This window comes from Oryctolagus cuniculus, chromosome 5 (genome assembly GCF_964237555.1).
Source record: "Oryctolagus cuniculus chromosome 5, mOryCun1.1, whole genome shotgun sequence".
Lineage (NCBI taxonomy): Eukaryota > Metazoa > Chordata > Mammalia > Lagomorpha > Leporidae > Oryctolagus > Oryctolagus cuniculus.
The window spans coordinates 66109457-66137414 of NC_091436.1; the positions used below are offsets into that span (position 1 = coordinate 66109457).

General features: G+C 42.1%; 1 protein-coding gene and 1 long non-coding RNA gene across 7 annotated transcripts in view; one reads left to right on the forward strand and one right to left on the reverse strand.

Moving 5' to 3' along the window:
- LOC103349858 (uncharacterized) overlaps positions 1 to 2220 on the reverse strand; it is a 123305-nt gene extending 121085 nt beyond the window's left edge. The window contains exons 1-2 of the long non-coding RNA XR_011389085.1: positions 2203 to 2220; positions 1096 to 1645 (exon numbers count right to left, since the gene is read on the reverse strand). This is a non-coding gene — a long non-coding RNA (uncharacterized lncRNA). The remainder of the gene's footprint in view (positions 1 to 1095; positions 1646 to 2202) is intronic.
- POPDC3 (popeye domain cAMP effector 3) lies at positions 1296 to 27860 on the forward strand. 6 transcript variants are annotated; one of them, XM_070073748.1, is made up of 5 exons: positions 1302 to 1448; positions 2459 to 2559; positions 22326 to 23059; positions 24454 to 24562; positions 27395 to 27860. In XM_070073748.1, the coding sequence occupies exons 3-5, from the start codon at positions 22575 to 22577 to the stop codon at positions 27674 to 27676; spliced, it is 876 nt and encodes a 291-aa protein (XP_069929849.1). In that variant the 5' UTR covers positions 1302 to 1448; positions 2459 to 2559; positions 22326 to 22574; the 3' UTR covers positions 27677 to 27860. The 6 variants fall into 6 exon arrangements, with proteins under 6 accessions (XP_002714890.1, XP_069929849.1, XP_069929850.1 ...); XM_070073750.1 differs by lacking the exon at positions 27395 to 27860 and adding an exon at positions 26296 to 26507 and having other exon boundaries at positions 1308 to 1448; XM_002714844.5 differs by lacking the exon at positions 2459 to 2559 and having other exon boundaries at positions 1296 to 1448.
- The last annotated feature ends 98 nt before the right edge of the window (positions 27861 to 27958 follow it).

Consider the following 27958-nt stretch of genomic DNA (forward strand, 5'->3'; position numbering starts at 1 on the left):
ATAAGGGATGTGTGCGTAGTCCAGCAGTGAAGACACTGAGTGACATCAGAGTGCCTATGTTCAGTTCCCCGTTCCCACTCCTGACTACAGCTTCCTGCTAACCAGACCCGGAGAGGCAGCAGGGAAGGCTCCAGTCACCTGTGGGGGAGACCCCAACTGAGCTCCCAACTCCTGGCTTCTACTCTTGCCCATCCCTGACATGTTTGGGCTTTTGGGGGAGGGAACCAGGGGATGGAAGCGTGTCTGTCTTTCTCTCAAATAAATTAAAAAACAATTACATTCAAAAATGTTTAAAGACTAAAATCTAAACGCAAAATGGAGTACAACTGGCATCAAAGCTTGTGGGCTTCTCACTTCCCTACCCATATTTCAAATGTGTATGTATTTGCCACGGACTAGATCCAGTTCAGCTGGCTTCCTAACATCTGAGCAAATCCTTGGAATGAAGAGTTACAGCAAAGGCCAGGGAGTCCAGTGGTTTCAGCCATTTATGGGGTTAAGGGTGTGAGGATTTTTGACCCTTAGTTCCAGTCTCAATTAAAGGGGGTTAATTTTACCATCAGTATCCTTTGCTTTTTGGTTATTCGGGGCTTAAGAGCCATTCATTACTCAGTAAGTGTTTGCTATTGGAATCACTCTTACCAACATGGTCACATAAAACGAAAGGGAACGAGAAAGGAGATGAAATCCTTGAGTAAACCCTGTTCCTCACTGGTCCCTCACCCATCACCACTCTGTTTGATCACGAAATCAAAACTCTGCTAATTTCACAGGAAGAAAATACACGCTTGATTACTGCCATATATTGCATACATGTCCTTATTACTGACTGGAGCTTTCTAAACTTTTTTTCCTTTTTCATGATTGCCTATGCCCCTTACCCACTTGTTTCTTGAGACGTCAAATGATTCGAATAAAGACATTAACCTTTCTGGGTGCGACACACCCGAAAATTCCCACTGCCCTCCGGGCCTTCGTCTCTTGGCCTTGCGGTTAGCGCGTGGAGCAGGAGCTGGAAGGGCACGCAGGTGTTGCGCACCGCACTACTCGGCCGCGTCGCTCTCTGCCTGGCACCACAGCCTACACTGGGCTTACCGTTTAGCAGAGCACACGACGGGAAGCGCGTCTTTGGAAACTTTGGTCCGCAGTGGCCTCCGGGACTCCCAGCAGGCCTGCGCCCCGGCGGCCACGCCGCCCGCTCTCTGGGGCTGGGGTTGCTCGGGCAGAGCGAGGCGCGGCCACCGCCCCCGCCCGCCTCCGCCGGGCCCTGGGGCGCGCGCCCGTGCCCGGCCCCCGCCCGCGCAGCCGCGCCGCTCCGAAGCCGGCTGCGGTCACGCCGCTTGCCCGGGCGCTGGGGCTTCCGCGCCGGCCAGCCGGGGCCGGCGCACGCGAGTGGGAAACTTCTGCGGGCGCATGGCCGGAGCTCGGCGCAGCGCCGGGGAGGAAAGGTAAGGAGAGGAGCGCGGGGTCGCCGCGGCCGCCGCCTTCCGCAGCTGTGCGCGCCCTCGCACCTGGCGGTGGCGCGGGGCAACTTGACGGGCGCGGCTGGTGCCTGGGCCCCGCCCCGGGGTGGGGGCTTGCGAGGCCGCGACCCCCGGGCGCCGGTGCTTCGCAGCCGCTCGGCTTTCGCTCGCTGCCCGCGCCGCTCGGGGTGGGCGACGCGGCTCGCAGGTCAGCTAGGGAGCCCGAGAGACTTCCCGGAGAATCTGCCTCCCGGGTCGCCCACAGGTCCCTGTCTTGCTCCGGGCACCTCGCAGCCCCCAAACAGGAGAGCAGAAGTGCGAGGGAGAAACGCGGGTCTGAGGGGCGCAGGTCCCCACCCTAGCGCCCAACTGGGGTTTGTGAAAACCCTGATCCCAGTCAGGCCCTTTGCTGTCTGACCAGGGAGGAGGCGTTGGCGCACCGAAAAGCTCTTCATCAAAGGTCACGGAGACCCGTTTTCTCCGTTTGGGGATCCCCTGTCAAAAAATAAAAATAAATAAATAAATAAAATCTTTTTAAAGAAAGAGATTTGTAAATCGCTAAATTAGCCTATCGCCCAGGTCGGTTGAAGTGGTATTGTTTTTGATGATCTGTATTTTAGGAGAGGTTTAAAGGAAGACACCGAATCTAAATACAGCTAGGGCAAAAACTGTTTTAGCCAGCAGACATTTGGCAAAAACGAAGGACTCTGTTTGTAAATAAACGGAAAAGTAGAATTACAAGCCCACTTTTGAACATGTTTCGATTTACTTCCTTCTTTCCTGACTTTTCCTGGACTCCAATACTTCGGTATTTTGAATTTGCAAACTTGCAAATTACAATTGGATTTTAATATGGCCTTAAGAAACTATTGCTGCCACTTCAATTTATGTTTAGTGGCTGTTTGTTCTCCTGTTTTTAATTCTCGGGACTGTTGCATGAAAATATTCATCATGTGAGAGTATAGTAACTTGGTTACTTGTTCTTTCTGGCGTAGAAACCAATTAAGAACTACATGGAACAGAAAATTCAAACAAAAACCGGATCTCAGTTTCCACATTTGCAAAATGGAGAGATCTGGCTCATCTCAGATCCCAGGTGATCCTTGTGTTTTTTTTTTTTTTTTCTTTCCTATCCTGAAAAGTCCGTGCTTGTATCTTCAGGAGTTGTGGAAACACATGAGTTGAAGTCCAAAGAAACATAGGATCTGCCCTTGACATTCTAGATGTTTCAAGGGGAGACATTTGATAGCTGAGTTTCTTTAATCCTATCAGTCTCAAAATAGCTGAATCATTGTGTAGTCTGTGCTTCTAAATGGTTACATTCTCTGCTATTAAATAAAAATGCCATGGGAAACCAGAATCCCATACTTCTTACAGCAAAATTGACTGCTAGGGTTGACACAGTAGAGCTCTCATGCCTGTTTATTTTGAAAGTCTCCTGGAAAGATCAAGAATGCTAGGAAGCGTTTGCTACAGAGTATGAGTATACCAAAACAACATGGCAGGCAAGAAATTTCAAAACTGCTTTGGAAAATACCCATGACAGATTTGCAAGCCTACAAATTGAATTGAGGTTTTTTTTTTTGTTTTTTTTTTGTTTTTTTTTGCAATGGTGGTCATTGGAATACAAAGTTCTCACCAGTTAATAAAAGATGAGTATATTGAATCATTGGTTAGATTTTTTTTTTAAGCGGAAATGTTTCTCCCTTTTTTCTAAATAGTTCTAGGAAAAGGTCTTAAAGTGAAACTTACAAAAGGACTTTCTAAAATAAATAAATGACCCAAAGGTGCTGATTTAAATTACCTATGACAATTCTGGGTACTCCTCCAACCCCAAGAGATACAGGTATTAATTCACACGGATCTCAAGTGAGATCATCTCAGCGTGTGTGTGTAGCAGAATTACAGCCTCCCGTGACTGTCTCACATTGTGAAATTGGCCAGGGTGGGTCATCAAGGAAGAGAATGTGGGGTAGTGGTAGGATGACGGGCAGTTGGCTTAGCTGTCAGAAGAATCCCCACCTCCCTGAGCCTCATTTTGCACTCTGAATGATACTGATTATATTTAGGTTGCTGAGTTTCTGTGACACCTAAATGGGTCAGTGTGATGCCTGAATACAGGGAGAGTACAGCTAATCCTGGTTCCCCCTGTCTTTGAAGGCGTTTGCTTATTGACTGAACAAATAGTAGGCTAAACATCACTTTATAGTTTTTGCATTTAATTTCAAAAAATATATGTGGCAAAATCTTGATAATTGTTGAATCTGGGTAATGAGTATTAGGGGATTTATTGTATACTATGTTCTCTGTTTTTGTTTATGTTTAAAATTATGCATCAGGAAAAAATTAAAAACATAGGCCTAATCCTGCATTTCATTTTAAACTGTAGTTTTTTGGATTAATGAATATTTAAATATGGTTAAAGATAAATTATTTATAGATAATGGGTAGACAGAGCAGGGCAGAGGAGAACAATCCATGGTGATCTTCCATTTTTTTGTGGAATTTCTCTTTATCATGAAAAGATCTAAAGAAAATATGACAATGTTGATATTTGTTCATTCTGGTTGATGGATTTGTGGATTTTTATTATATTATTTCACAGTTGTATATTGAAAGTTTTGAATGAATATAAAATAACATTGTTTTCTATAAAAGTCACTATAAAGAATATAAACAGTACAGATATATAAAAAAAGTAAAAATGGTGTTCTAGCATCCAGAAATATTCCTCTTTAACATTAAGTTAAAACCATTCAGCCGGCACCACGGCTCACTAGGCTAATCCTCTGCCTGTGGTGCCAGCACTCCAGGTTCTAGTCCCGGTCAGGGCGCCGGATTCTGTCCCGGTTGTTCCTCTTCCAGTCCAGCTCTCTGCTGTGGCCCTGGAAGGCAGTGGAGGATGGCCCAAGTGCTTGGGCCCTGCACCCATATGGGAGACCAGGAGGAAGCACCTGGCTCCTGGCTTCGGATCGGCGCAGCACTGGCCGTGGCAGCCATTTATGGGGTGAACCAATGGAAGGAAGACCTTTCTCTCTGTCTAACTCTGCTTGTCCAAAAAAAAAAAAAATCCATTTATCTTTCTAGGCATTTCTAAAAATAGGATCTTATTGATAGAAGATAGAAATCATTTATAAATAATAAGGTTGTACATTTAAACGCAGAGCAGGAGGACATCAGCCAGATGCTCTCTCCCTACTTTGAGTTCCCAGGTAACAAACTGCACCCTCTATTTGTAAACAAATCAAAATATAAGATTTATTTTAAAGATACATAGCCAGTTATCAGCCAATCACTATAAGCCAAGCTTCAGCCAATCACAGACAGCCAATTTATTACACCTTGCTCAAATAAGGCAGAGGCCTGGCTAAGTCAATCAAGTCATTCCTCTGCTTTGGTGTTCAGCTTGTAAGATCTCACTCCTCAGGCAGCCAGGCAGAGCTCTCTGAACTTCTGGCTTTGAGTGCTGCCTGATTCATGAACCATTCTTTGCTCAAATAAGCTCTGTTAAATTTGATTTGTCTAAAATTTTTCCATTAATTGGATAATACCAGAGATGTTTATTTAGTGAAAATTTTTATGATATTTTAACAGATGTACAAGAAACTATAATAAAAGTGAAGGAATTGCTGAACTTAACATTCGTAGTTCTTCATCTTGAGAGAGAGCAAGTCTTAAGTAGGTCTTCCAAATTAAAAGATTCTCAATATATCTTGAGGTCAGATCTTTAAAATATTTATTAGTTTAGATAGTTAGTGGCTTCCTGCTATAGAAGATGAAGCAATGGCATTTTGAGACCAAGGTTTCTGTAGTTTCACTTCTTTTCCCATTCCTTTCATATATCTGTTTTCATGTTGTGAGGGTTCAGAACATCTGCCCTGCACCTTGAAACCCTCTTTGTGGATATTATTTAGACTTAGTTTTATAACTAAGCAGAATTGTGGTCAATCGCTGGTCCTTTTACCTAGCATCTCCAGTGTAAACATAAACATATGGACCTTTCCTCTGGTTAGCTAGATTTTGACACCATGTGTTTGTTTCCAGGAAGGGCTCATTTCCTGTGTGTTTTATGTTTGAAATGTCCACCTTTCATTCCTGCACTTAAGTTGCTGTTTGGCAGGTTGTAACATCTGGATCCCTAATTTCCTCGCCTCACATTACATAGCCCGTGCTCCATTATCTTCTGGCGTCTAATGGGTCTGTGAAGGAGTCCAAGGTTGGCCTCAGAATTTTCCCCCACACAGTCAGCTTGCTTTTTCTGCTTGAAGTTTGGTAAACTTAACTAGGATACGTCATCATTAAACACTATGCGACTTCCTATGGAACCTGGTATATTATTTCTATTGGAATAACCTCTTAAGAACATTTCCCCTTATAAATGATTTTTATTTTCCATTTTATAATTGTCTACTTCAGATGCCAATTGTTCTTATATTGTCTTATCTTTGTTCTCCATATCAATTGCCTTCTATTTGGATTTCTTCTGTTTTCTTATGCATTCACTATGTATAAATTTTTTTTAAAAAATATACTTGATTCCTAAATGAAAGTATAACTTAGTATACACAGCAATAGGTCGGCAGTGAATACTTGGATTCTGACTGGGCTGAATCTTTCTTAAAGAGATTGCCTCCTGCCCCTATTCTTGTAGCTGTGAAATCACATAAAGAGAGTACTTCATGCAGGTAGGTAACAGATGTTGGTTGTCACTGTTTGTATTTTTTCCTGCATTTGAGATGGCTGGGTTGTGTTAAAATTCAAGTTCCAAACACATGTTACATTATAATTGTTCTGGAAGCCACAGTGCATGAATGATAGATAGTATCTTGTTTCCTCTGTTGTTAAAGGAAATTTAATCTCCACAGGAAAAAGTGAGAAAGACAAAAACATTTTTTTAAACATTTTCTTGGAATTGCTGTTATAAGAGCTCAGCTTTGTTTTCTGTTCTTTGTGTTCAAGTTTAAATGAAGTTCTGGCAACTTATGAAAACCATCAGTCAGTTTATTCTCCTTCACTAGTAACTTGGTCAGATGGGAAAGGGAATTTAAGATGAAGATTCTAAGTGCACCATTGGGGTAGGTAATTCCTGATGAAGTTTGCCTGGCAGCAGAGAAAGCTAACCATGAAAAGATGCAAATCTACTCTAGATTTATGAGCTCTGCTAGGAACCTTAGCAGCTCTGAGTTCTCAAGGCTGCAGACTAGCAGCTTTCAGCCAGATCTGGCTCTGGAAACTTTGCCTGCTCACCTTTGCTCTGTTTTTTTTTTTTTTTTTTTTTTTTTTTTTTAACAGGTAGAGTTATAGACAGTGAGAGAGAGAGACAGAGAGAAAGGTCTTCCTTCCGTTGGTTCACCATTGGTTCACCCCCCAAATGGCCGATCCAAATCGAGGAGTCAGGTGCTTCCTCCTGGTCTCCCATGCGGGTGCAGGGCCCAAGCACTTGGGCCATCCTCCACTGCCTTCCCGGGCCACAGCAGAGAGCTGGACTGGAAGAGGAGCAACTGGGACTAGAACCCAGCACCCATATGGGATGTCGGTGCTGCAAGCAGAGGATTAGCCAAGTTAGCCAGGGTGCCGGCCCCCACCTTTGGCTCTTCTTAACAATATTTGCAAAAATGTTAGTTACCAGCATTTTAAAATTAGAAGAGTCCCCATAAAGTCTAATTCTGGCTTTTCTTGAACAATGAAATGAACTGACAACCTAGGGCTCACAATACTCAGCAGGAACTAAGTTGCCTGTGTGAGTGGGGCACACACATCCTTGTGCCTGTGTGACACTCATGCTTCATGAGTTTAAATGTCAGACCAGGAAGAGATGCCATGTTCATTTGTGTCTAGTTCTGGTGTTTTGTTTTTTAAGATTTATTTATTTATTTCAAAGGCAGATATACAGAGTCAGATGCAAAGAAAGAGAGAGAGAGAGGTCTTCCATCAGTTGGTTCACTCCCCAGATGGCTGCAATGGCTGGAGCTGCGTCAGTCCGCAGCCAGGAGCCAGGAGCTTCCGCCCAGTCTCCCACACAAGTGCAGAAGCCCAAGAATTTGGGTCATCTTCTACTGCTTTCCCAGGCTAGAAGAAGAGAGTGGGATTGGAAGTGGAGCACCTGGGATACGAACCGGCACCTACATGGGGTGCCGGTCTCTAGTTCTGTTCTTCTACTACACTGTGCTGTGACCTGTTTGATTCCAACCTCGAGACACTTTTTTTTAAACAAGTTGCTATGATTTTTATGTACATTTTTATGGTCAGCTAACATCAAGGAGTCTGTACATCAAAGAAATCTAATGAGAAAAGAAATGCTTGAATATTAAGCCTTAATGTTCATCAAAATATTGGTGGAACTAATGTCTTAAAAGAATTTTTAAGCTACAGATAAATTCTAGTAGGTATTGTTGACAGATATATTAAACATTCACTATTAATATGTGCAATGATATTAACCTGGTGAGAACTTGGAAGTTCAATGTGCTAGTAAAAATCTTTACATGGGATAACTCAACAAAAGGAAGAATTTTAGTGATTGTTTAATTAATGTAACAAATTATTTAAAGAAACAGTGAATTTTTTCATTTTGGTGAAAAATGTCCTTATATTTAATTCATTAAGAACATGATAGCTTTTAATGAAAAGTACAAGAATTTTGATTTATTTTTTAGGCATGTTTAGTTTTGTTGCTAAGGATTTGAAAAGGAAAAAAAATACTTCCTATAGATTAGTTAATCCCCAGATAAACCTTTAAACCTGTTCTTTGTTACCCAGAAAGAGACATACTAATATGTCATGTGTTGGGCAGGCATCTGGCAGAGCTGTTAAGATGCTGCTTAGGACATCCACATCCCATCCTGAGTGCCTTGGTTCCAGTTCCGGCTCCACTTTGAGTCCTGCTTTCTGCCAATGTGCAGCAGAGGGTGGCCCCGTTACTTGGGAGACCCGGATTGAGTTCCCAGCTCCCAGCTTCAGCCTGGCCCAGCAGTGATACACAGGTCAACCAAATAAGAGGTTACACACAGGATGAAAATTTCAATTGTGGGGAATGGTGTTGTAGTGCAGTGGGTTGAGCTGCTGTTTATGAACCTAGCATCCTATGTTTGAGTGCTGAGTCAAGTCCTGGCTACTCTGCTTTTTTTTCTTTTCTTTATTTTCTTTTTTAAGATTTATTTATTTATTAGAGAGGCAGAGGCAGTGTGAGAGAAAGAGAAGTCTTCCATCCACTGGTTCACTTCCCAAATGGCTGCAACTGCGGGAGCTGGGCCGATCTGAAGCCAGGATCCAAGAGCTTCTTCTGGGTCTCCCATGCAGGTACAGGGGCCTAAGGACTTGGGCCATCTTCTACTGCTTTCCCAGGCCATAGCAGAGAGCTGGATCGGAAGTAGAGCAGCTCAAACAGGCACCCATATGGGATGCCGGCAGTACAGGAGGCTGCTTTACCCGCTACGCCACAGTGACTGTCCCTGCTCTGCTTCTGATTCAGCTTCCGGCTAATGCAGCTGCGGAAGCAGCAGAAGATGGCCCAAGTGCTTTGACCCATCACCCATCTGGGAGACATGGCTGGAGCTCTAGGCTCCTGGCTTCAGCTTGGTCAAGTCCCAACCATTGTGGCAATGGTGAATCAGCAGGTGGAAGATCTCTCTGTCTCTCCCCATCTCTCTGTCACTTTGCCTTTCAAATAAATAAATAAAATCATTTTTAAAAATAAGATTTCAATTTTGATGAAACAATTATATATTATAAATTCATACTTCCAAGGAGAAAAAGATGCCTGGGGATTGAAATCTGGGAAGGGTAATAGTTTTATTTTCTTTTTTTAAAAAGATTTATTTATTTATTTATTTATTTGAAAGTCAGAGTTACACAGAGAGAGAAGGAGAGCCAGAGAAAGAGAAAGAAGTCTTCCATCCGCTGGTTCACTCCCCAATTGGCTGCAACGGCCAGAGCTGTGCTAACCAGAAACCAGGAGCCAGGAACTTCTTTAAGGCCTGCCACGCCGGTGCAGGGGCCCAAGGACTTGGGCCATCTTCCACTGCTTTCCCAGGCCATAGCAGAGAACTGGATCAGAAGTGGAGCAGCAGGGACTCGAACCGGCACCCATATGGGCTGCCGGCACTGCAGGCAGAGGCTTTACCCGCTAGCTACAGCACCACCCCCAATAGTTTTCTTAATTTAAAAATAATTTGTTTATTTGAAAGAGAGAGAAACAGAGTGCCTATGGGTAGGACTGGGCTGGACTAGGGCCAGATGGGTAAGACTGTGGCTGGGCTAGGGCCAGAGTCAAGAATTAGGAACACAATCCAGGTTTCCCAAGGTAGGTGGCAGAAGCTCAATTACTTGAGCCATCAACTGCTTCCTCTCAGGGTGTGTGTTGCAGGAAAGCTGGAGTCAGGAGTGAAAGCTGGGAACTGAACCCTGGGCACTGTGATGTGGGAAGTGGACATCTGAATGCTCCCTGCCAAGGTGACAGTTTTTTGTCCCATTCTCCAGCACTTCCCAATGATTCACAAACTGTAACCCTTCCATGCCACTCCCCTAAGCAAGCTTTAGGTCTTTTCTAAAGCTAAGTGTTGTGTTTCTGTATTTTTAACACTTAATCTTGGTAAAACTGTGCTGATGTTTTAATTAAATTCCAATCTTGTTAAAAATGTGCCACTGATGAAAATTTTAAGTGTTATATCCTTAACTCCATTTTTTTTCCATAAGCCCTGTGGTTTTTATTGCACAGTGCAGTGATTTTTTAGGATCACATATGTTGTGTTATAGCAGAATTGACTCTAGTTTATTAAAAGTAGCATAGAAGTGCCACTAAATGTCATATCATTGAGACAAATAGGGGTGATACCCACACCTGGCATTCTCTGCACCAAGGCAGTTCAGTGAGACCAAGGGCCTAAAGTGGCTCCTCTGGGCCAGGTGTGTGGCCCACTTGGTTATTTAGCCAGAAGAAGGAAAAATAAATGGTAGTTGTTAATTACCTGTATCATACATGACCTTGTTGGAGCTGTTCGCCCGAAAGGAATCTGAAAATTTGATCAAATTCAAAAATGAGTTCATTTGTAATAAAGGGAAATACGTGTGTTTTCCATTGATATACATTGAGAAAGACTGCTCGCTGTGCTGAGCTTCTATGGCATCTTTCATCAGAAATCTCCCTTTTGTAAACATACTGCATGATGTCATAGCAGCTGCTCAAGATGGGATGGCATCCGCTTGTGCCTTTAACCAGTCTCAGGATGTGGAGGAGTCAGAAGACACTGAGCAGAGCCTGGGAATTATTTAAAGCAGTCAAATGGCAAGCTTGAGAGGGAGAAGTTTACTGCTGCTTCTTCAAATCAAACATATTTAGACCTCCCATCCTCTGGTTCACTCCCTAAATGCCTGTGACAGCCAGCCCAAAGCTAGGATCCCAGAACTCAGTCCAGGTCGTCTCCAGCTTGGGTAGCAGGGACCCAACTACTTGAACCCTCACTTGCTGCCTGCCAGGGTGGGCATTAGCAGGAAGCTGGAAATGAGAATGGAGCTGGTACTTGAACCAAAGCACTCCCATATCCTGGGAACCCCAGCAATATCTTACCCACCATGCCTAAAAGGTTCTCCATAGTGAACCTAAGTATAATTCCTAAGGCCTCTTGTTTCCCAGTTACTACTGAGGAACCATTCTCATCTATTTTTTCTGATTTAAATCTTGCAAGGATTGTCTTCTACCTCATAGGCCAATATTGTAAGTCCATCATAAAAAATAGATTATTAGATTAATGAAAAGCTTCATGTATCATGAATGCTTATAATTATATATGTGTAGTTAGTTTTATGTTGCTGTGTAAAAACTTAATGGCTTAAAACAACATTCACTTATTATCTCAGTTTTTGTGGGGCAGGAGGCCAGGCACTGTTGAGCTGGGTCTTCAGCCCAGGGCCTCACAGCCTGCAATCAAGGTGTCAGGCACCCTTCATGTTTCATTTGGAGTTTGGGGTCCTGTTCAAAGCTCCTTAGGTGGTTGACAGAATTTAGTTCCTTGCAGTTACAGAACTAAGATGCCAGTTATCTTGCAAGTTAAATTGCTGGTTCATGACTTCTTTTAGTTCAGAGAGGCCACATTCAGTTCCTTTCCTTGGGGACCCCACAGACAATTGACAACATGGATGTTTGCCTTTATATATCTCTGACTTCCAGTACTTCTGAGTCCTATATGAAGTCCTATATAACTTAACATAACCATGGAGGTTCCTAGTCCACCAGCATTTGCCATATAATGTTTCCTAATCAAGGGAGCATCTATCCCATCCCAGTCACAGGTTTTGCCTACATTCAAGCAGAGGAAACCATAGGCCGTGGATACCAGTGGAGCAGGAATCTTTGGGGCCATCTTAGAATTCTGCCTACCAGGTGTCTGATAAAAGTGAAAGATCAGCCATGGAAGTGATTATCAAACGTGACATTAGCTGACACAAGAATCAGGAAAGTCCAGCATAGCCTATGGAAATGTTCTCTAACTTCTGCAAGTCTCAAGGAGATTCCAGGATCTCATCGGTAAGGAAGATCAAAGGCATACTCCAGCCTAGGCCACTGGTGGTACATAAATCTCTGTGTATTATGTGAAAGCAAAGGCAAGTGTGTATTCTCTGGAATCCAGAAGGCCAGAATCCAGTTGCCAGGATAAAAAATATGTAATTGTTTGAGATTTCTAGTGTTTTATATGAGGTGTCATCAAAAGATGAAATGATAAAATTAAACCATGTGATATAATTGCTTGGGAAAGAGGAACTTGCCTAAGGTAAAAAGAGGTGCTTCCCTTAGTAGGATAAAGAGGAGAAGAGCTATAGGGGGTTGGCCACCTCTGTAGACAGAAACCCAGATGATAACATCTATGCCTTGAGTAACATCTGACTAATTGTACCAAATGAATACTGTAGCCAATATCATTTACATTTATATCAACTTTCTGTTTTTAATCTTGGATAATTTTTCTGTATTTATACATTTATGCATTATGCATATGTACTATGTGCGCAGCATCATGCCAAGTCATTTCATTTCCTTTCTGTTACTTGAGAAGTTCTAGATCAGCACTGTCCAATAGAAACATAATGCAAGCAACATATTTCATTCTAAATTTTCTAGTAGCAACATTTGAAAAAATAACCAGTGAAAATTACTTTAATAGGTTTCATTTAACCCACTATCTCCAAAACACTATTGACTCAACATATAGTCAACATAAGAATTACTAATGACACATCTTTTTCTTTCGTACTGTCTTTGAAATCCATGTGAACAAGACACCTCAAGTCAGAAAGACCAGCCACATTCCAAGTGGCCCCTTGCCACATGTGGCTAATGGCTTCCATATTGGAAAGCACTACTTCAAAGTCCCACCTGGAGCTTCTGACCATGGGTCCTTCACCTTGGTCCTCTTTTTTCCCTACACTCACTGTCTAGATAATTTTGCCAACCCCAGTCTTAATTCAGTGCTGTCCTTTGTGATAGTAATTGGGTTGGAGAGACCTCCATTCTGCCCCTTATCTTCTGCTGTGAATTCTGCTGCTACAAAAGCATCATGGTAGGGCCGGCGCCGCGGCTCACTAGGCTAATCCTCCGCCTAGCGGCGCCGGCACACCGGGTTCTAGTCCCGGTCGGGGCGCCGGATTCTGTCCCGGTTGCCCCTCTTCCAGGCCAGCCCTCTGCTGTGGCCCGGGAGTGCAGTGGAGGATGGCCCAGGTGCTTGGGCCCTGCACCCCATGGGAGACCAGGAAAAAGCACCTGGCTCCTGGCTCCTGCCATCAGATCGGTGTGGTGCGCTGGCCGCAGCGCGCCAGCCGCGGCGGCCATTGGAGGGTGAACCAACGGCAAAGGAAGACCTTTCTCTCTGTCTCTCTCTCTCACTGTCCACTCTGCCTGTCAAAAAAAAAAAAAAAAAAATCATGGTAAACAACTAAAACTGCATTCCTTTTTTCTCTTATTCCTTTCCTAACTTCCAGATCTTGTATAACTTCAAAATGTCTTCAGCCCTTCTCTATTCCTCTTAGTAGATCCTTTCTCTTCAATTGTCTAATTTTTGATTTTTTTTGACAGAGTTAGACAGTGAGAGAGAGAGAGATAGAGACAGAGAGAAAGGTCTTCTTCCATTGGTCCATCCCTCAAATGGCTGCTACGGCCGGCACACTGCGCCAATCCGAAGCCAGGAGCCAGGTGCTTCCTCCTGGTCTCCCATATGGGTGCAGGGCCCAAGCACTTGGGCCATCTTCCACTGCCTTCCTGGGCCACAGCAGAGAGCTGGACTGGAAAAGGAGCAACCGGGACAGAATCCGGCGCCCCAACCGGGACTAGAACCCAGGGTGCCATCACCGAAGGCGGAGGATTAGCCAAGTGAGCCACAGCGCCGGCCAATTCTTTTTTTTTTTTTTTTTTTTTTTTTTCTAACTCACAACCTAAATCATCAATTCAGGTATCAAGGCATCAAGTCATATCTCACTTGAGCATGCTGATTATTAACCTGCTTATTCTGTCTAATAATAATAAAATAAATAAATAAATAAAGCTGTGGTCTAAACCCAGCTTTTCTCCCTGGGCATTGTCATCTCTCAGTCAGGAAACACATACTGAAGACCCATTCTGTTCTAGACAGAGGAGAATTTTAAATCTATAGAGTAAAATATATATGTAAAATGACTAGTCTATAAAACTCTTACTTTAAACACACACACACATATACACACACATACACATACATACACACACAATCTATGTTCAATTCTTTATAAAAATGCTGAATACGTACCCCACGTGAGAAAACAAACAAATTGTGATGCTTTAAATAAAAAAATAAATGAACAGCAGCCAACATGGCACATTCCATATCAAGCACTGGTTCCTGTCCCTGCTGTTCCACTTCCTGTCTAGCTTCCTGCTAATGCACCTGAAAAGGCAGTGGAAGATGGCCCAAATGCTTGGCCCCCTGCTACCCATGTGGGAGACTAGGATAGAGTTCTTGGCTCTTGGCTTCGGCCTAACACAGTTCCAGCTGTTGCAGTCATTTGGGGAGGGAAGCAGCAAATGGAAGTGCTCACTCTCTTGCTCTCTCTCTCTCTCTTTCTCTGTCTCACTCTGCCTTTCACATAAATAAATATTTTTAAAAAGGAAAAAATATGTAATTGCCAGTATAGCACAATATATTATAGAAGCCAAGTAGACAGATAATGAAGGCCATTAAAAACTCATAGCCCGGGCCGGCGCCGCGGCTCACTAGGCTAATCCTCCACCTAGCGGCACCGGCACACCGGTTCTAGTCCCGGTCGGGGTGCCGGATTCTGTCCCAGTTGCCCCTCTTCCAGGCCAGCTCTCTGCTGTGGCCAGGGAGTGCAGTGGAGGATGGCCCAAGTGCTTGGGCCCTGCACCCCCATGGGAGACCAGGAGAAGCACCTGGCTCCTGCCTTCGGATCAGTGCGGTGCGCCGGCCGCAGCACGGTGGCCATTGGAGGGTGAACCAGCGGCAAAAGGAAGACCTTTCTCTCTGTCTCTCTCTCTCTCTCTCTCTCACTGTCCACTCTGCCTGTCAAAAAAAAAAAAAAAAAAAAACCCTCATAGCCCGCAAGGTGCATTTTGGGCCTTCATGGTCAGGGCAAACTGCTGCAAAATATCCATAAGCCTTGAGCCCACTTGGGATGAGTATGAGGGGAAAAGAATGCCTCCTTTTCTGCATTAGGATGGAAACGAGAACACACAGGAGACTGTGCCTTTCCAGCCCTGTAAAAATGAGGATTGAAATCCAGAACCTCAGCAGAATGTTCTGTCTCTTGACCCTACCTCCCTTCCCTATTAGAGTTCTTTCTTAAAAAGTTTATTTCTTTGAAAGGCAGACACAAATACACACAGAGTATACACACACACACACACACACACACACACACACAAAGTGTTTGCAATAGCCAGGGCTGGGCCAGGCCAAAGCCAGGAATCTGGAACTCAATCTAGGGTATGCCAAATGAGTGGCAGGAACCCAAGTACTTAAGTCATCACCTGCTGCCTTCCAGGGTGCACATTAGCAGGAAGTGGAACTGGAAGCAGAGCTGGGACTGACACCCAGGGACTCAGATATGGGATGTGAATGTCCCATATCTGCACCAAATACTCACACCTCTAGTTAGTAATTCTTAACCTTGGTACACATCAAAATCCCTTGGAAGTTTGTGAAACATTGGCTAGTACCTGAGTGACACAGCAGGTCAATTAACTAATGATCTCTGGATTTGGACCCCATTGTCATCCTCATGTATTAAGACCTGCAGTATTAATTCAGCTCTGCCACTCAGCTCTGTATTTTGGCACAGGTTAAGAATAATCTACAGAGCTGGAACTGTAGCATAGTTATTTAAGCTGCCACCTGCAGCACTGGCATCCCATATGGTTGCTGGTTCAAGTCCTAGCTGCTCCACTTCTGATCCAGTTTGCTGCTAATGTGCCTGGGAAAGCAGCAGAAGATGTCCCAAGTGCTTGGGGCACTGCACTCACATGGGAGACCTGGGTGAGGCTCCTGGCTCCTGGCTTCAGCCTTTCCCAGCCCCAGCTATTGCAGCTATTTGGGGAGTGAACCAGAGGATGGAAGATCAATCTCTCTCCCTCTCTGTCTCTCTCTCTGTAATTCTGCCTTTCAAATAAAATTAATCTTGTTTTTTTAAATAATCTATTCCATGTTGTAAAAGTCATATTATTTTGGAATTAAAAGAACCTTATATTGAATTCCCCTTTTCTTGCATTTTATCAACAAGTAAACAAGGCTAAGAAGGTTAAAATCAAACAGCTATTTAGGAGCCCAGTTAAGATTAGAACTCTTCTCTGCAGTAGGAGTGTGAGCTGGATAGACTGAAGAACAGAATGGGGAGTTAATGCCAGCATCTCCTCCCATGGACAGAAAACTAGGGACCAAGGAGTATCAGGTCAAGTATTCAGCATGCAAAGGGACAGCCAGGGGTCAGCCAGGAATGGACAAAGCTGAAGTCCTACAAGCAAGCAAAGATAATTCAGTGGTCATTCAGGAACAATGGAAAATAACGGCTCTCAAATTCCAATTTGCTTAAGAATCACCTGGGAACTTATTAATTAGAAAAGGATCTTACTGGGTCCTACCCCAGAGAGTCTGGCTCAGTTATTCTGGGTGGGACCAGAGAAGGGACTTTTTAAAAAGTATTTGAAAGAATAAGAGAAAGAGAGGGAGATCTTCCATCTCAGATGGTCTCAACAGACAGGGCTAGGTCAGGCCAAAGCCAAGAGCTTGGAACTCCATCTGGGTCTCCCATGTGCATGGCAAGGGCCCAAGCACTTGGGCCATCCTCTGCTGCTTTCCTGTGTGCATTAGCAGGAAGCTGGATTGGAAGCCAAGCAGCCATGACTCAAACCAGCATTTCAGTAGGAGTTGCTGGAGTCACAAGTGGAGGAGACATTTTTAAGAAGCCACCCAAATGATTCTGATGTAAGTGATTTGAGGACACCTGCTATGAAGTGCTGAATAGTAATCCAAGGTAGAAGATGATTGTTGGCTTCCAGAGACAAGCTTTTTGGCCTCTGACAAGCATGACTTAGGTGGGTTGCTTGTGGGTTCATACCTACCAGCACTCTGGAGGTCAAACACAAGGATGGGAGAATAACACAGAGCTCACCCCTGTGCGGGAATGAGCACTTAAAATTTATAAAGATTGCTAGCAGCCAAGAGTGAATGTGTTTCCGTCTCCGGTTGTACTCATCTAGGGAGAAAGAAAGATTTTTAACAACTAAACTCTCCTAGTGGACCAGATATGTTACATGCAAGCAACAAGGATAGCGGTGCTATTCTGTATTTTTCCAATTTTGCAAAGAATTTTGCAATATAGGTTTTTATCACTTGAATGATATTTCCTGTGCTCCATTGATGAATAAACATGCCCAAGTTCACCTAAGTAGCAGAGAAGATACAAAAGCCTACTTTTACTAAATTCTGGGATAGTGGAAGCAGAATAATGTAGTGAAAACTATGAGCTTTGGAATCAGGCAGACCTGGCTGGAATACTAGTTCTGCTACTAAGCAATCTGTCCTCAAGCAGCTTACTTACTTCTCTGAATTTCAATTCCCTCATCTGTAAAATGGAAATAATAGTACCTTCCTCATGGGGTTGTTAAATGAGATAACTTTTTTAATATGCCTGGCACATAGTTGCTGAGTAAATGTACCACCTCAAGGATAGCAGGAAAAAAAACAGCTTAAGAAAATGAGAATTTAGCATATGGAACACATACCAAAGCTGGGATCTGATTCTAATTAATGAGTAGAATATTGGTAGAATTTTGAACTTGTCTGTTGCCTAGCAACCAAAACTAACTCCATGCCACTGGCTATTTGAGTTGTTTTTAATCAAAGCAGTAATTAAACTGCTCTTAAGGAACTCAAGGTTGTAAGCAGACAAAAGGATTCCCCTGTGGATTTGGGGTTGTGCTGGGCATTTTTTAAAAAGTGATGCCCCAGCTCCTCAGTTCCTTGTGCTTACATATTTTGCTTGAATATTTGTGTGCTCTCCAATTCCATGCCCCTGGGTGACAGGCAATGTTAGAACATCTGGTCTGGGTCGAGTGGGGATGGAGAAGGCAAGGTGCTTGTATTTCTGTGCCAGTATTGTTAATCAATGTTCACCAAAAACCAAGGGTCAGAAATACAAAATCATCTGTGTTTGCCCTACTGCCCTTTAGAATTTCAGAATCTAGGAGAATAAACTTGTCAGCATTGAATAATAACACAGCAAGTTACTTCACAAGCGGCCGTCTCTGTGTCCAGAAATATTCTAAGCATTATGGATTGAGCACTACAAACAGATACAAGAGATCTTAAATATCCCATTAGGATTTTTATTTTCCTAGCAAATCACTCTCAGAATATTCTTCTTTGGTTTCCCAACACATTAGTATCTGCTTCATAGCCTGGAGAGGGCGTGAGGCTGGATGGAGAAAGTCTCAAGCTCCCATTCTGCTCACTGTGTGTCACTTACTGCATCTTTTATCTGAAGCCAATGATGTCAATCATTTTGGGCCCTGCTTTTCTGATTTGGAGGCTGGCCATGAAGATTTAGACTGTGCCTCCCTCTTGGCACCTAGTGTGATGGCAATGACACAATAAATGTAAACGTTCTAAACCCATCAATGCAGTTTCTGAGATTATCATCAATTTGCCATCAGGTTTATGTTGCATTTCATTGAACATTCTTGTATCTTCTTTTATATTTCCTCACTCCTTTTTAACTCAGAGTGTTAACATTTAAAGAGAAAAAAGGGTAAGATTGGAACTCTTATGTTAACTTGCATTTAATGTTGTGTTTATCCTTTGTAGCTCACTGTGCTAACTTTCATGGGGAAGATAAACTTAATTGCTTAGGGAAGAAGTCCACTGTGCCACTTTGGCATTTCAGCATTTATTTACACCAAAGCATGACTTAAGGCCTCCAGGCTGGTGAGCCGGACAGCTGGCTGGTGAATCATGTTCAACATTCACACAGTGCTGTGGACACATAGCAGAGGCACACGCCTGCTCCTCACCTGGCCCTGTCAGTTCTTCCTCTTCTAATAAAGTACATCTGTTTTGGTGACTGAACAAACACTACATGAAGAAAGGAGGGGTGTGCAGTAATTTAATCAGGGCAAGTCAGCACACTTGAGCAATACAGTGTCAAGGATAGAAAGATGGTTTGGTATCAGCCTCATGAAACAAGCAGGCTACGAAAGACCGGAAATGCCGTTCCTCTCCTAATCATGAGTCACACTCCTGGAATGTGGGAGCCCCTGTGTACCCCCCCAAATAAAAATTTTTAAGGAGACTCCTCTAAGTCCCCTTCTGAGTTGCCACAGCTTCTGTCTTGTGAGGATCATTTTCAGATTTTGTTGAGGATTATACATTTTTAAAGAAGTTCAAACCAAAGTTCAGAGCTCTACTTGTAATTCAGTTTAATATTGGGTTTCGAGGCTGTGTTTGGTGTCTGGAAGAACTGATTGCTTTAAAGTATTCTAGCCTTAACAGTGAAACAGCAGGAAGACTGACATCAGTAGGGGGTATTTTGCTGTTCTCACCACTCATTGCATTTTTAAAAACTTTTCCTTGTTGGTCAATCCAGTAGTATAGGTTGTATGTTTTAAAAGAGGAGAAATTGAACATGTTCAGTCTGCCAGTCTGCCTGGATTTCACAGACTGACTGGGGAGGGGGTTGGCAGGGGAGACCAACTAGGGAGATGCTGAACACTTGAAATGTATTTGAAAACAAGTTAAGCAAAAATAACAGTATGACTGTAGGTGTATGTCTAAGTAATTTTTTCCTTTTCTTTCTTTTGAATGATTTGCCTGGCACTGTTCTTAAAGACATTACTTTTTGAGAAATGAATCACTGTCCAAGATGAAAAGCCAGGAACTTCAACCACAGCAGCTCCTTTATTTCCATTTCCAGTTCTCTTGGTGATTACACTGCTCCTTTTTTTACTCCAGCTAAGTCATTTTCACCTCTGTGAGCATTTTTTTTTTCCTTCTGAGACAGGATCTGTGATATCTGATATTTTATGAACAGGTGTTCTGGAAATAATCTATTTCAAAAATAAAACACTAAATATAGATCAAGGCTTTTGAATGTTATTATGACAAAAATCAATGTATTGAATGCTTTACATTGAAGCCATTTCTGGTTAGGCAACCTAGTGGCAAATGATACATACTTGTAAGTCCTACAGCTCTGGTATCATGGCTGATCCTCTCCTACTCTGATCACATATTAGCATTTCTGCCATATGGCTGAGAGGGGAAATAATATATGTGCAGAGTTGGAACAGAGTTGGTAACATTTTTGACCATCTGGTAAATAAATGTGTAAGTAGCAGGAGTATTCATGTTTATTTAGTTGAATGGTTGCAAATTTTAGCCTGAAATAACTGTTAATATAGCAAAATAGTACTAAATTTATGTTTCTCAAATAATTTCAATCTAATTTATTAAACATTTCACAGTCTATTATGTGCTCTTAAACTATGGCTCCTAATTATGGTATGTTATGTTTATTGATTTAGTTGGTCTCCTCAGGGTGCTGAATCTAAAACATGTTTCATGAGAGGCTACATGATTGGATCTGACATGTGGGCACAGGTGGCAAAGCCTGGCTCTGCTGCTAACCACTGTGTGACCTGGGATAAATTATACAGCCTCTCTGAGCCTCAGATCTTTCCATATGGGGAGTGAATAACATGTTTTCAGACAGTATCCATCAAAGGCTGGACCTTGGAGGACCCCAGGTTAATACATCAGAATCATGTGGGGAGCTCATTCAGCATACAAACATCCAGGTCCCACCCTCAGAGAGTCTGATTCAGTGTGTCTGGGAACAGGTTGTGAATCTGCGTTTTTAGTCAGTGTCCCAAGTGACTGTGAAGTACACAGAACCACTGCTTTAGGGACTAGAGGATTAAAGAGCACTTTGCTACCTTGACAATATATAGCCAGCTAATGCTAATAAATAGACTTTTATATCTGTGCTTAAAAAATTCTAACTTCATAGAGCATAGAAGATCAACTTGTTTAGGTAATGCTGTTGATTCATTAAATGTGAAGGTACTTCAAAAAGTTTGTCACAAAATGGAATTAAAAAATAAGTTTTGGCTGGCACCGCGGCTCGCTAGGCTAATCCTCCGCCTTGCAGCGCTGGCACACCGGGTTCTAGTCCCAGTCGGGGTGCCGGATTCTGTCCCCGTTGCCCCTCTTCCAGGCCAGCTCTCTGCTGTGGCCAGGGAGTGCAGTGGAGGATGGCCCAAGTACTTGGGCCCTGCACCCCATGGGAGACCAGGAGAAGCACCTGGCTCCTGCCTTCGGATCAGCATGGTGCACCGGCCGCAGCACGGTGGCCATTGGAGGGTGAACCAACGGCAAAGGAAGACCTTTCTCTCTGTCTCTCTCTCTCACAGTCCACTGTGCCTGTCAAAAAATAGAATAATAAAAAATTTTTAAAAAAAGTTTTATTCCAAAAAAGGTTGAAGGAGTCCACATTTAGCCTACCAGTTAAGAACCCTTGTGCCCTATCAGAGTGCCTGAGTGCAACTCCTGAGTCTGGCCCTGGCTCCAGCTTCCTACCTGTGCAGACCCTGGGAGGCAGTTATGATTGCTCAGGTAATAGGCTTCCTGCCTCTTGCATGGGAGACCTGGATAGTGATCCCGGCTCCTGGCTCTATCCTAGCCAGTCCAGGACTGTTGTAGGTATCTGAAGAGTGAACCAGTGGATGGAAGCTCTTTCTCTGTATCTCTTCCTCTCAAACAAACAAAGTTTGTTAATTTCATAATAAGCATTTTCCATGAAGTTTTTGAGGAACTCCTCATATGCATGAACTTCCAAAAATTTTTGCACCAAAATAATCTTATCTTTTAATTCCATCTTCCACAAACTTTTTTTTTAACTTAGTGGTTCCTTTTTTTTTTAAGATTTATTTTATTATTCTTATTTGAAAGACAGAGTTGCAGAGAGGCTAAGAGAGAGAGAGAGCGGTCTTCCATCCACTCATTCACTCCCCAGGTGGCTGCAACAGCCAGAGCTGTGCCAATCCAAACCCAGGAGCCAGGAGCTTCTTTCCATGTCTCCCATGCAGGTGCAGAGTCCCAAGGACTTGGAACATCTTCCACTGCTTTCCCAGGCCATAGCAGAGAGCTGGATTGGAAGTGGAGCAGCAGGGACTCCAGCCCATATGGGATGCCAGCAGTGCAGGTGGCGCCTTTACCCGTTACACCACAACACTGGCCCCGCACAAACTTTCTGAAGTACCTTTATAAACCTTTCAATTTTTCTTTTTGTTCAATTAGATTGTTCATTTCTTTTTTTTTTTCTCTTGCACAGGAAACAGAAAAACTTTGTGGACTAGATCTTAATCAGGAACTCAGATGAACATTAAGAAACTAGCATGAGATTCCTAGTTTTTCAAGATCCATACACAGCAGTCCTTTAATCAACAACAACTTGTGTCCAGGCTTTTTGTGGTTTGTGAAGACTGAGCAAAACTCTGATTATGGAAATACAAAGGACTTAATTACTTGCCCCAATGTCATCTAAAGTCAACTGAAAAGTGAAGCAGACAGTAGCACAGCCATGGAAAGAAATTCAAGTTTATGGAAGAACCTGATAGATGAACACCCAGTCTGCACAGTCTGGAAGCAAGAGGCTGAAGGCGCCATTTATCATCTTGCCAGTATTTTATTTGTAGTAGGTTTCATGGGTGGCAGTGGATTCTTCGGGCTCCTTTATGTCTTCAGTTTGCTGGGGTTGGGTTTTCTCTGTTCTGCTGTCTGGGCTTGGGTAGATGTGTGTGCAGCTGACATATTTTCCTGGAATTTTGTACTGTTTGTCATCTGCTTCATGCAATTTGTTCATATTGCCTATCAAGTTCGCAGCATAACCTTTGCCCGAGAATTCCAGGTGTTGTACAGCTCCCTTTTCCAGCCTTTGGGGATCTCTTTGCCTGTCTTCAGAACGATTGCTTTGAGCTCTGAAGTGGTTACTTTGGAAAAGGAGCACTGTTATGCCATGCAGGGGAAAACCTCCATTGATAAACTCTCCCTGCTTGTTTCAGGAAGGTTTGTACCCTTGGTGCTTGCATGTCTTTTCTCTGTATTAATTATCTGTGTGTTGTTCCACTGAATTTTTCCCTCTTAGTGTAGTCCTGGGTGGTGTTTAGCCACCGAAGCTTGAAAATCTTCTGAAACATGAGTCATAGACAGAGACATTGAGAGTACATGGTATGCTTTACTTGCAGCGGGAAGTAGTTGACAGCCTTATTACTTCATCTCAGAAATCAAATAATGTGGGTCTTAAAATCACAGTACGAATTTGTTTATCTGGGTATGATATTATTCTCCTCATAATCACTGAAAGTCAAGGACAGGATGATGCCACTTTGAATTATTAGAATGTTTATGTTGGCATGTGAAGTATTTAAAATAGACTCTTTGATCAAACATTTTTGTAAGCAACTGATTTTTTTTTAATTTTTAAAAGTTATTTTAGTTGCTCCCACAATGTGAAAATTGGAATAGTACAAACATTGGAATTTAAATATTATTATCTGAAATGTAATGTATACTATAACTCTCTCAATAGAATGACAGGCCAAATAATAAACAGTATAATCAAGTTTACTCTATTAAACAATGAAGTAAATGATTTACATAAAGTAACTTGATTAAACAGTTACAATCGAATCAGAGCAAAACCCTTACAGCCCAAGCTCCTTCTTTGTAAAAGTAAAATACAATTTCTATTACCTCTGGATCATGTTCAGATTGCAGACTATGGTAACACAATTTAAGACAGAGATTATACCCCGCCTTTGGGTATACCTTCTCTGTAGTTCTTCTTGTAGTAGCCACTCTATCAATGTATTCTAAAAGGCATTTTGAATTAAATTTTAAAGTATTTCATTGTGAAAAGATTTAGTTATTCATAAAATGGAATGTGTCAATGACTAGCAATAGAGGTTTAATTTTTATAGTTATCAAAATTCTAATAGTTACCTACTTGCTGAAAGCAGGGGGAGGGGACACCTCAAGAATATATATAGAAATCTAAGCTTCAGAAACAAAGTTTGGTGGGAAACAGTAATGTGATTATTCATGTTTTCTGAAAGGTCAAATTTTGAGTTTACAAAGCTCTTTGTAGCAAAACTCCTTTATGTTCTTATCTGCCTCAGTACATTGGAACTTTATATTGAAGTATAATATGCACACATAATTGGACATATAAGTGTATAACTTGATAACTTTTCTAATGCATTTCACTCAATATTCCAGAATCCTGTGAGGAACATCAGTACATGAATCTTGTAGGATATTGTACCATTTAATGTATAAATTTAATATTTTGACTTGCAAAATTCTAGAGAGGTATTCAGAACCACTCCTTCCCTGCTCCTGCCCCCAAATATCTGCTCTCTTCCTCCTTCCCTCATAAATGATGCTCTTGTTTTTGGTAGGATCAGAGTGACAGTTGACGGCGAGTTTCTGCATTACATTTTCCCCTTTCAGTTCCTGGATTCTCCTGAGTGGGATTCACTGAGACCCACAGAGGAAGGCATTTTTCAGGTAAGAGATAACTAGACACACAATTAATCCTCTGTCATCCAAACAGAAGAACAGTGTTGGTTTAAAAACCAAACAGAACAGCAGCGCACATAAGAATAATTTGCATTTAACTTTGGAGTACATGTGGCTTCCCAATTCTGTTCAACTCATGCTGATTGCTGTCACTATAGGTACAGCAATGTTGAGAACAGATGTGATATATGACAGTAAGGAGTGTGTGATGAATGTTCTTAAGCTTTCCTTCATACAGTTGCATATATGGGGATTAACATGTAAACTAATTGAGATTCTTCAAAGTTTAAAATGCTGCTGGGTATCAGTTGTTTTCCAGCAACAGCATATTAACAATTTATTGTCACCACTCTCTCCTGCCGTTTCTAGTAGATTTGAAAGATAACCATTTCAGTAGGATCAATTCATTATGTTATACTGGTTTCCTGTGATTCATGAACATATAAATATTCATATATATGCAGATATAAATCAATATACATGCAAAATAAGTATATAAATTCTATTGTATTACAAAAGTTGAGTTAGGGTTAAGTGCCCATAGCTTCAGAATTGACTTGGAAAATACAATGAAACTTCAGAAATGTTGTGCAAAATGTATATAATGAAAAAAATTATATATGAATTTCAATATTTTTTGTGCCAACATAAACCTATTTTTACCATCTGATAATTTTTCATGTTAATGTGGTATTAATACAAAGAGAACAGATTCAGTGCAGTTCATGGATAACAATTCTAACAATATAATATTCCCTTCTTCCCTCCCTCCATCCATCTCCTTGCCACCTTTCCTCTCTCATCCACCCTCCCTCCATTTCTTCCATTCTTCTTTCCTTCCTTTTTTTCCTTCCCTCCTTCCCTCCCTTCTGCCTCCCTTTCTTCCTTCCCTTTCTTTTTTAGTTTTTGAGATAACATTTTTAATTTACATTACAGTCCAAGGCTTAATGCTCCACTAAATAAAGAGTTCAACAATTAAAATGTAAAAAGACCTTAATTTGGCGGGAATATAAACAACAGCTGTGAACAGTAATCAAATGGAAAGATGACCATTTCATCCATATACAGTAAATTTTAAAGTAATCACATATCATTAAAAACTATAGTGTATAGGGCCGGCGCCGTGGCTCACTAGGCTAATCCTCCGCCTTGCAGCGCCGGCACACCGGGTTCTAGTCCTGGTTGGGGTGCCCGATTCTGTCCTGGTTGCCCCTCTTCCAGGCCAGCTCTCTGCTGTGGCCAGGGAGTGCAGTGGAGGATGGCCCAAGTGCTTGGGCCCTGCACCCCCATGGGAGACCAGGATGAGTACCTGGCTCCTGCCATCGGATCAGCGCGGTGCGCCGGCCGCAGCGGCCATTGGAGGGTGAACCAACGGCAAAGGAAGACCTTTCTCTCTGTCTCTCTCTCTCACTGTCCACTCTGCCTGTCAAAAAAAAAAAAAAAAAAAAAAACACAAAACTATAGTGTATAACATTCTTAATCATTGGTTTGACAAAAATATAAAACAAAGTTTGACAAAACTATATTTGCAGTAATAGTAGTACACACAGGCATTTTTTGTTTGTGTTTTTTAGAAAGTTTTTTAAAATTAAAAAATAAGGGAGAATTAAAAAGAATTAAAAAGATAAGGGAGAACATGTGGTATTTGTATTTCATTCAATACGATACCCTCCAGTTGCATCAATTTTGATACAAATGGTAGAATTTCATTCTTTTTATAGCTTAACAATATTCCATTGGCCATTTATACCACATTTTCTTCATCTATTCAACTGACGATGGACACTCTGGTTGATTCTGTACTCTGTATTTTGGCTTTTATGAACAGTACTGCATGGTGGTGCACGTATCTCTTTGATGTATTGTGGTCAAATTTTTGAGTACTTACCCAGGAGTGGAATTGCTGGATCATATGGCAAGTCTATTTCTATTTTTTTAAGAAATTTCCAGGGTCAGTGCTGTGGTATAGTAGGCTAAGCATCCACCTGCAGTGTTGGCATCCCAGATGGGCACCGGTTTGAATCCCAGCTGCTGCACTTCTGATCCAGCTCTGGCTTGGGAAAATAGTGAAAGATGGCCCAAGTCCTTGGGCCCCTGCACCCTCAGAGGAGGCCCAAAAGAAGCTCTTGGCTTCGGATGAGCCCAGCTCCAGCCGTTGCAGCCATTTGGGGAGTGAACCAGTGGATGGAAGATCTCTCTCTGTGTCTCCCTCTGTCTGTAACTCTGCCTCTCAAGTAAATAAATAAATCTTAGAAGGAGAGAGAGAGAGAAAGAGAGAGAGAGAAAGATTTCCCATTGTTTTCCACAATGGCTGCACTAATTTACATCCCCACTAACAATGTATAAGTGTTCCCCTTTGTCCACATTGTCACCAGCACTTGTTATTCTGTCTTTTGGATAACAGCCATTCTGACAGGGGTGAGGTGATGTCTCATGGTCACATAAACCTATTTATTAATTCCATTTTTCATGAACTTCCTGCAATACCCTCCCTCAGACATCTTTAACATTAGCCAACCTTATTTTTTGAATATCAAGTAGCATTTTCTCCAATAAAATATAAAATATAGATACTTGAATTTAGGAGAAGAGATAAAAATTGGAGGTGGGCAAACATGGTGATTTTTCATAAAATAAATTATATACAGTAATAATTTGTAATTTATTTTTCTATTTTTACAGTATTTTTGTGAGTTAGTAAGCTTTTTTAATCTTAAAAGGAAACAAATGAAATTCATTTAAAATTGGTGACAGGAAAAGTATGGCACAATTTTCTTACTTCCTAATGTTTGCTTACATGTGGTTTCATGGTTTTCTTAGGTAACCCTAACAGCAGAAACTGACTGTCGATATGTGTCTTGGAGGAGAAAGAAATTATATTTGCTCTTTGCTCAGCATCGTTACATCTCCCGCCTGTTTTCAGTTTTAATTGGCAGTGACATCGCAGATAAACTCTATGCCTTGAATGACAGGGTATACATAGGAAAAAGATATCATTATGATATTCGGTTACCCAACTTCTATCAAATGTCAAGTCCAGAAAGACCCAAATCACCGCTGACAGAACATTTTCGGAATTCCAGACGATACTGTGATAAGTGACATCAAAGTCTGAAGTTTTATATCTATTTTAAAAAGACTCTCTTCATCATTCCCCAAATAAACTGAAAAATACAGAAGACTGAGCTCACTAATATTTTTATAAATCAAGTTCAGAGGCAAGATGCCACTGCCAGATATTTTATGCATCTTACATCCTGCATTGCAAATAAATTTTACAAATGTTTCTTGTATGTCTTATTGTTATAACTGGGGAGGGAGAAGGACGAGTATGGGCAGTCTGAAACTCCCGATCCGCAGCTATCTCCTCCCATTTGTTCAGTG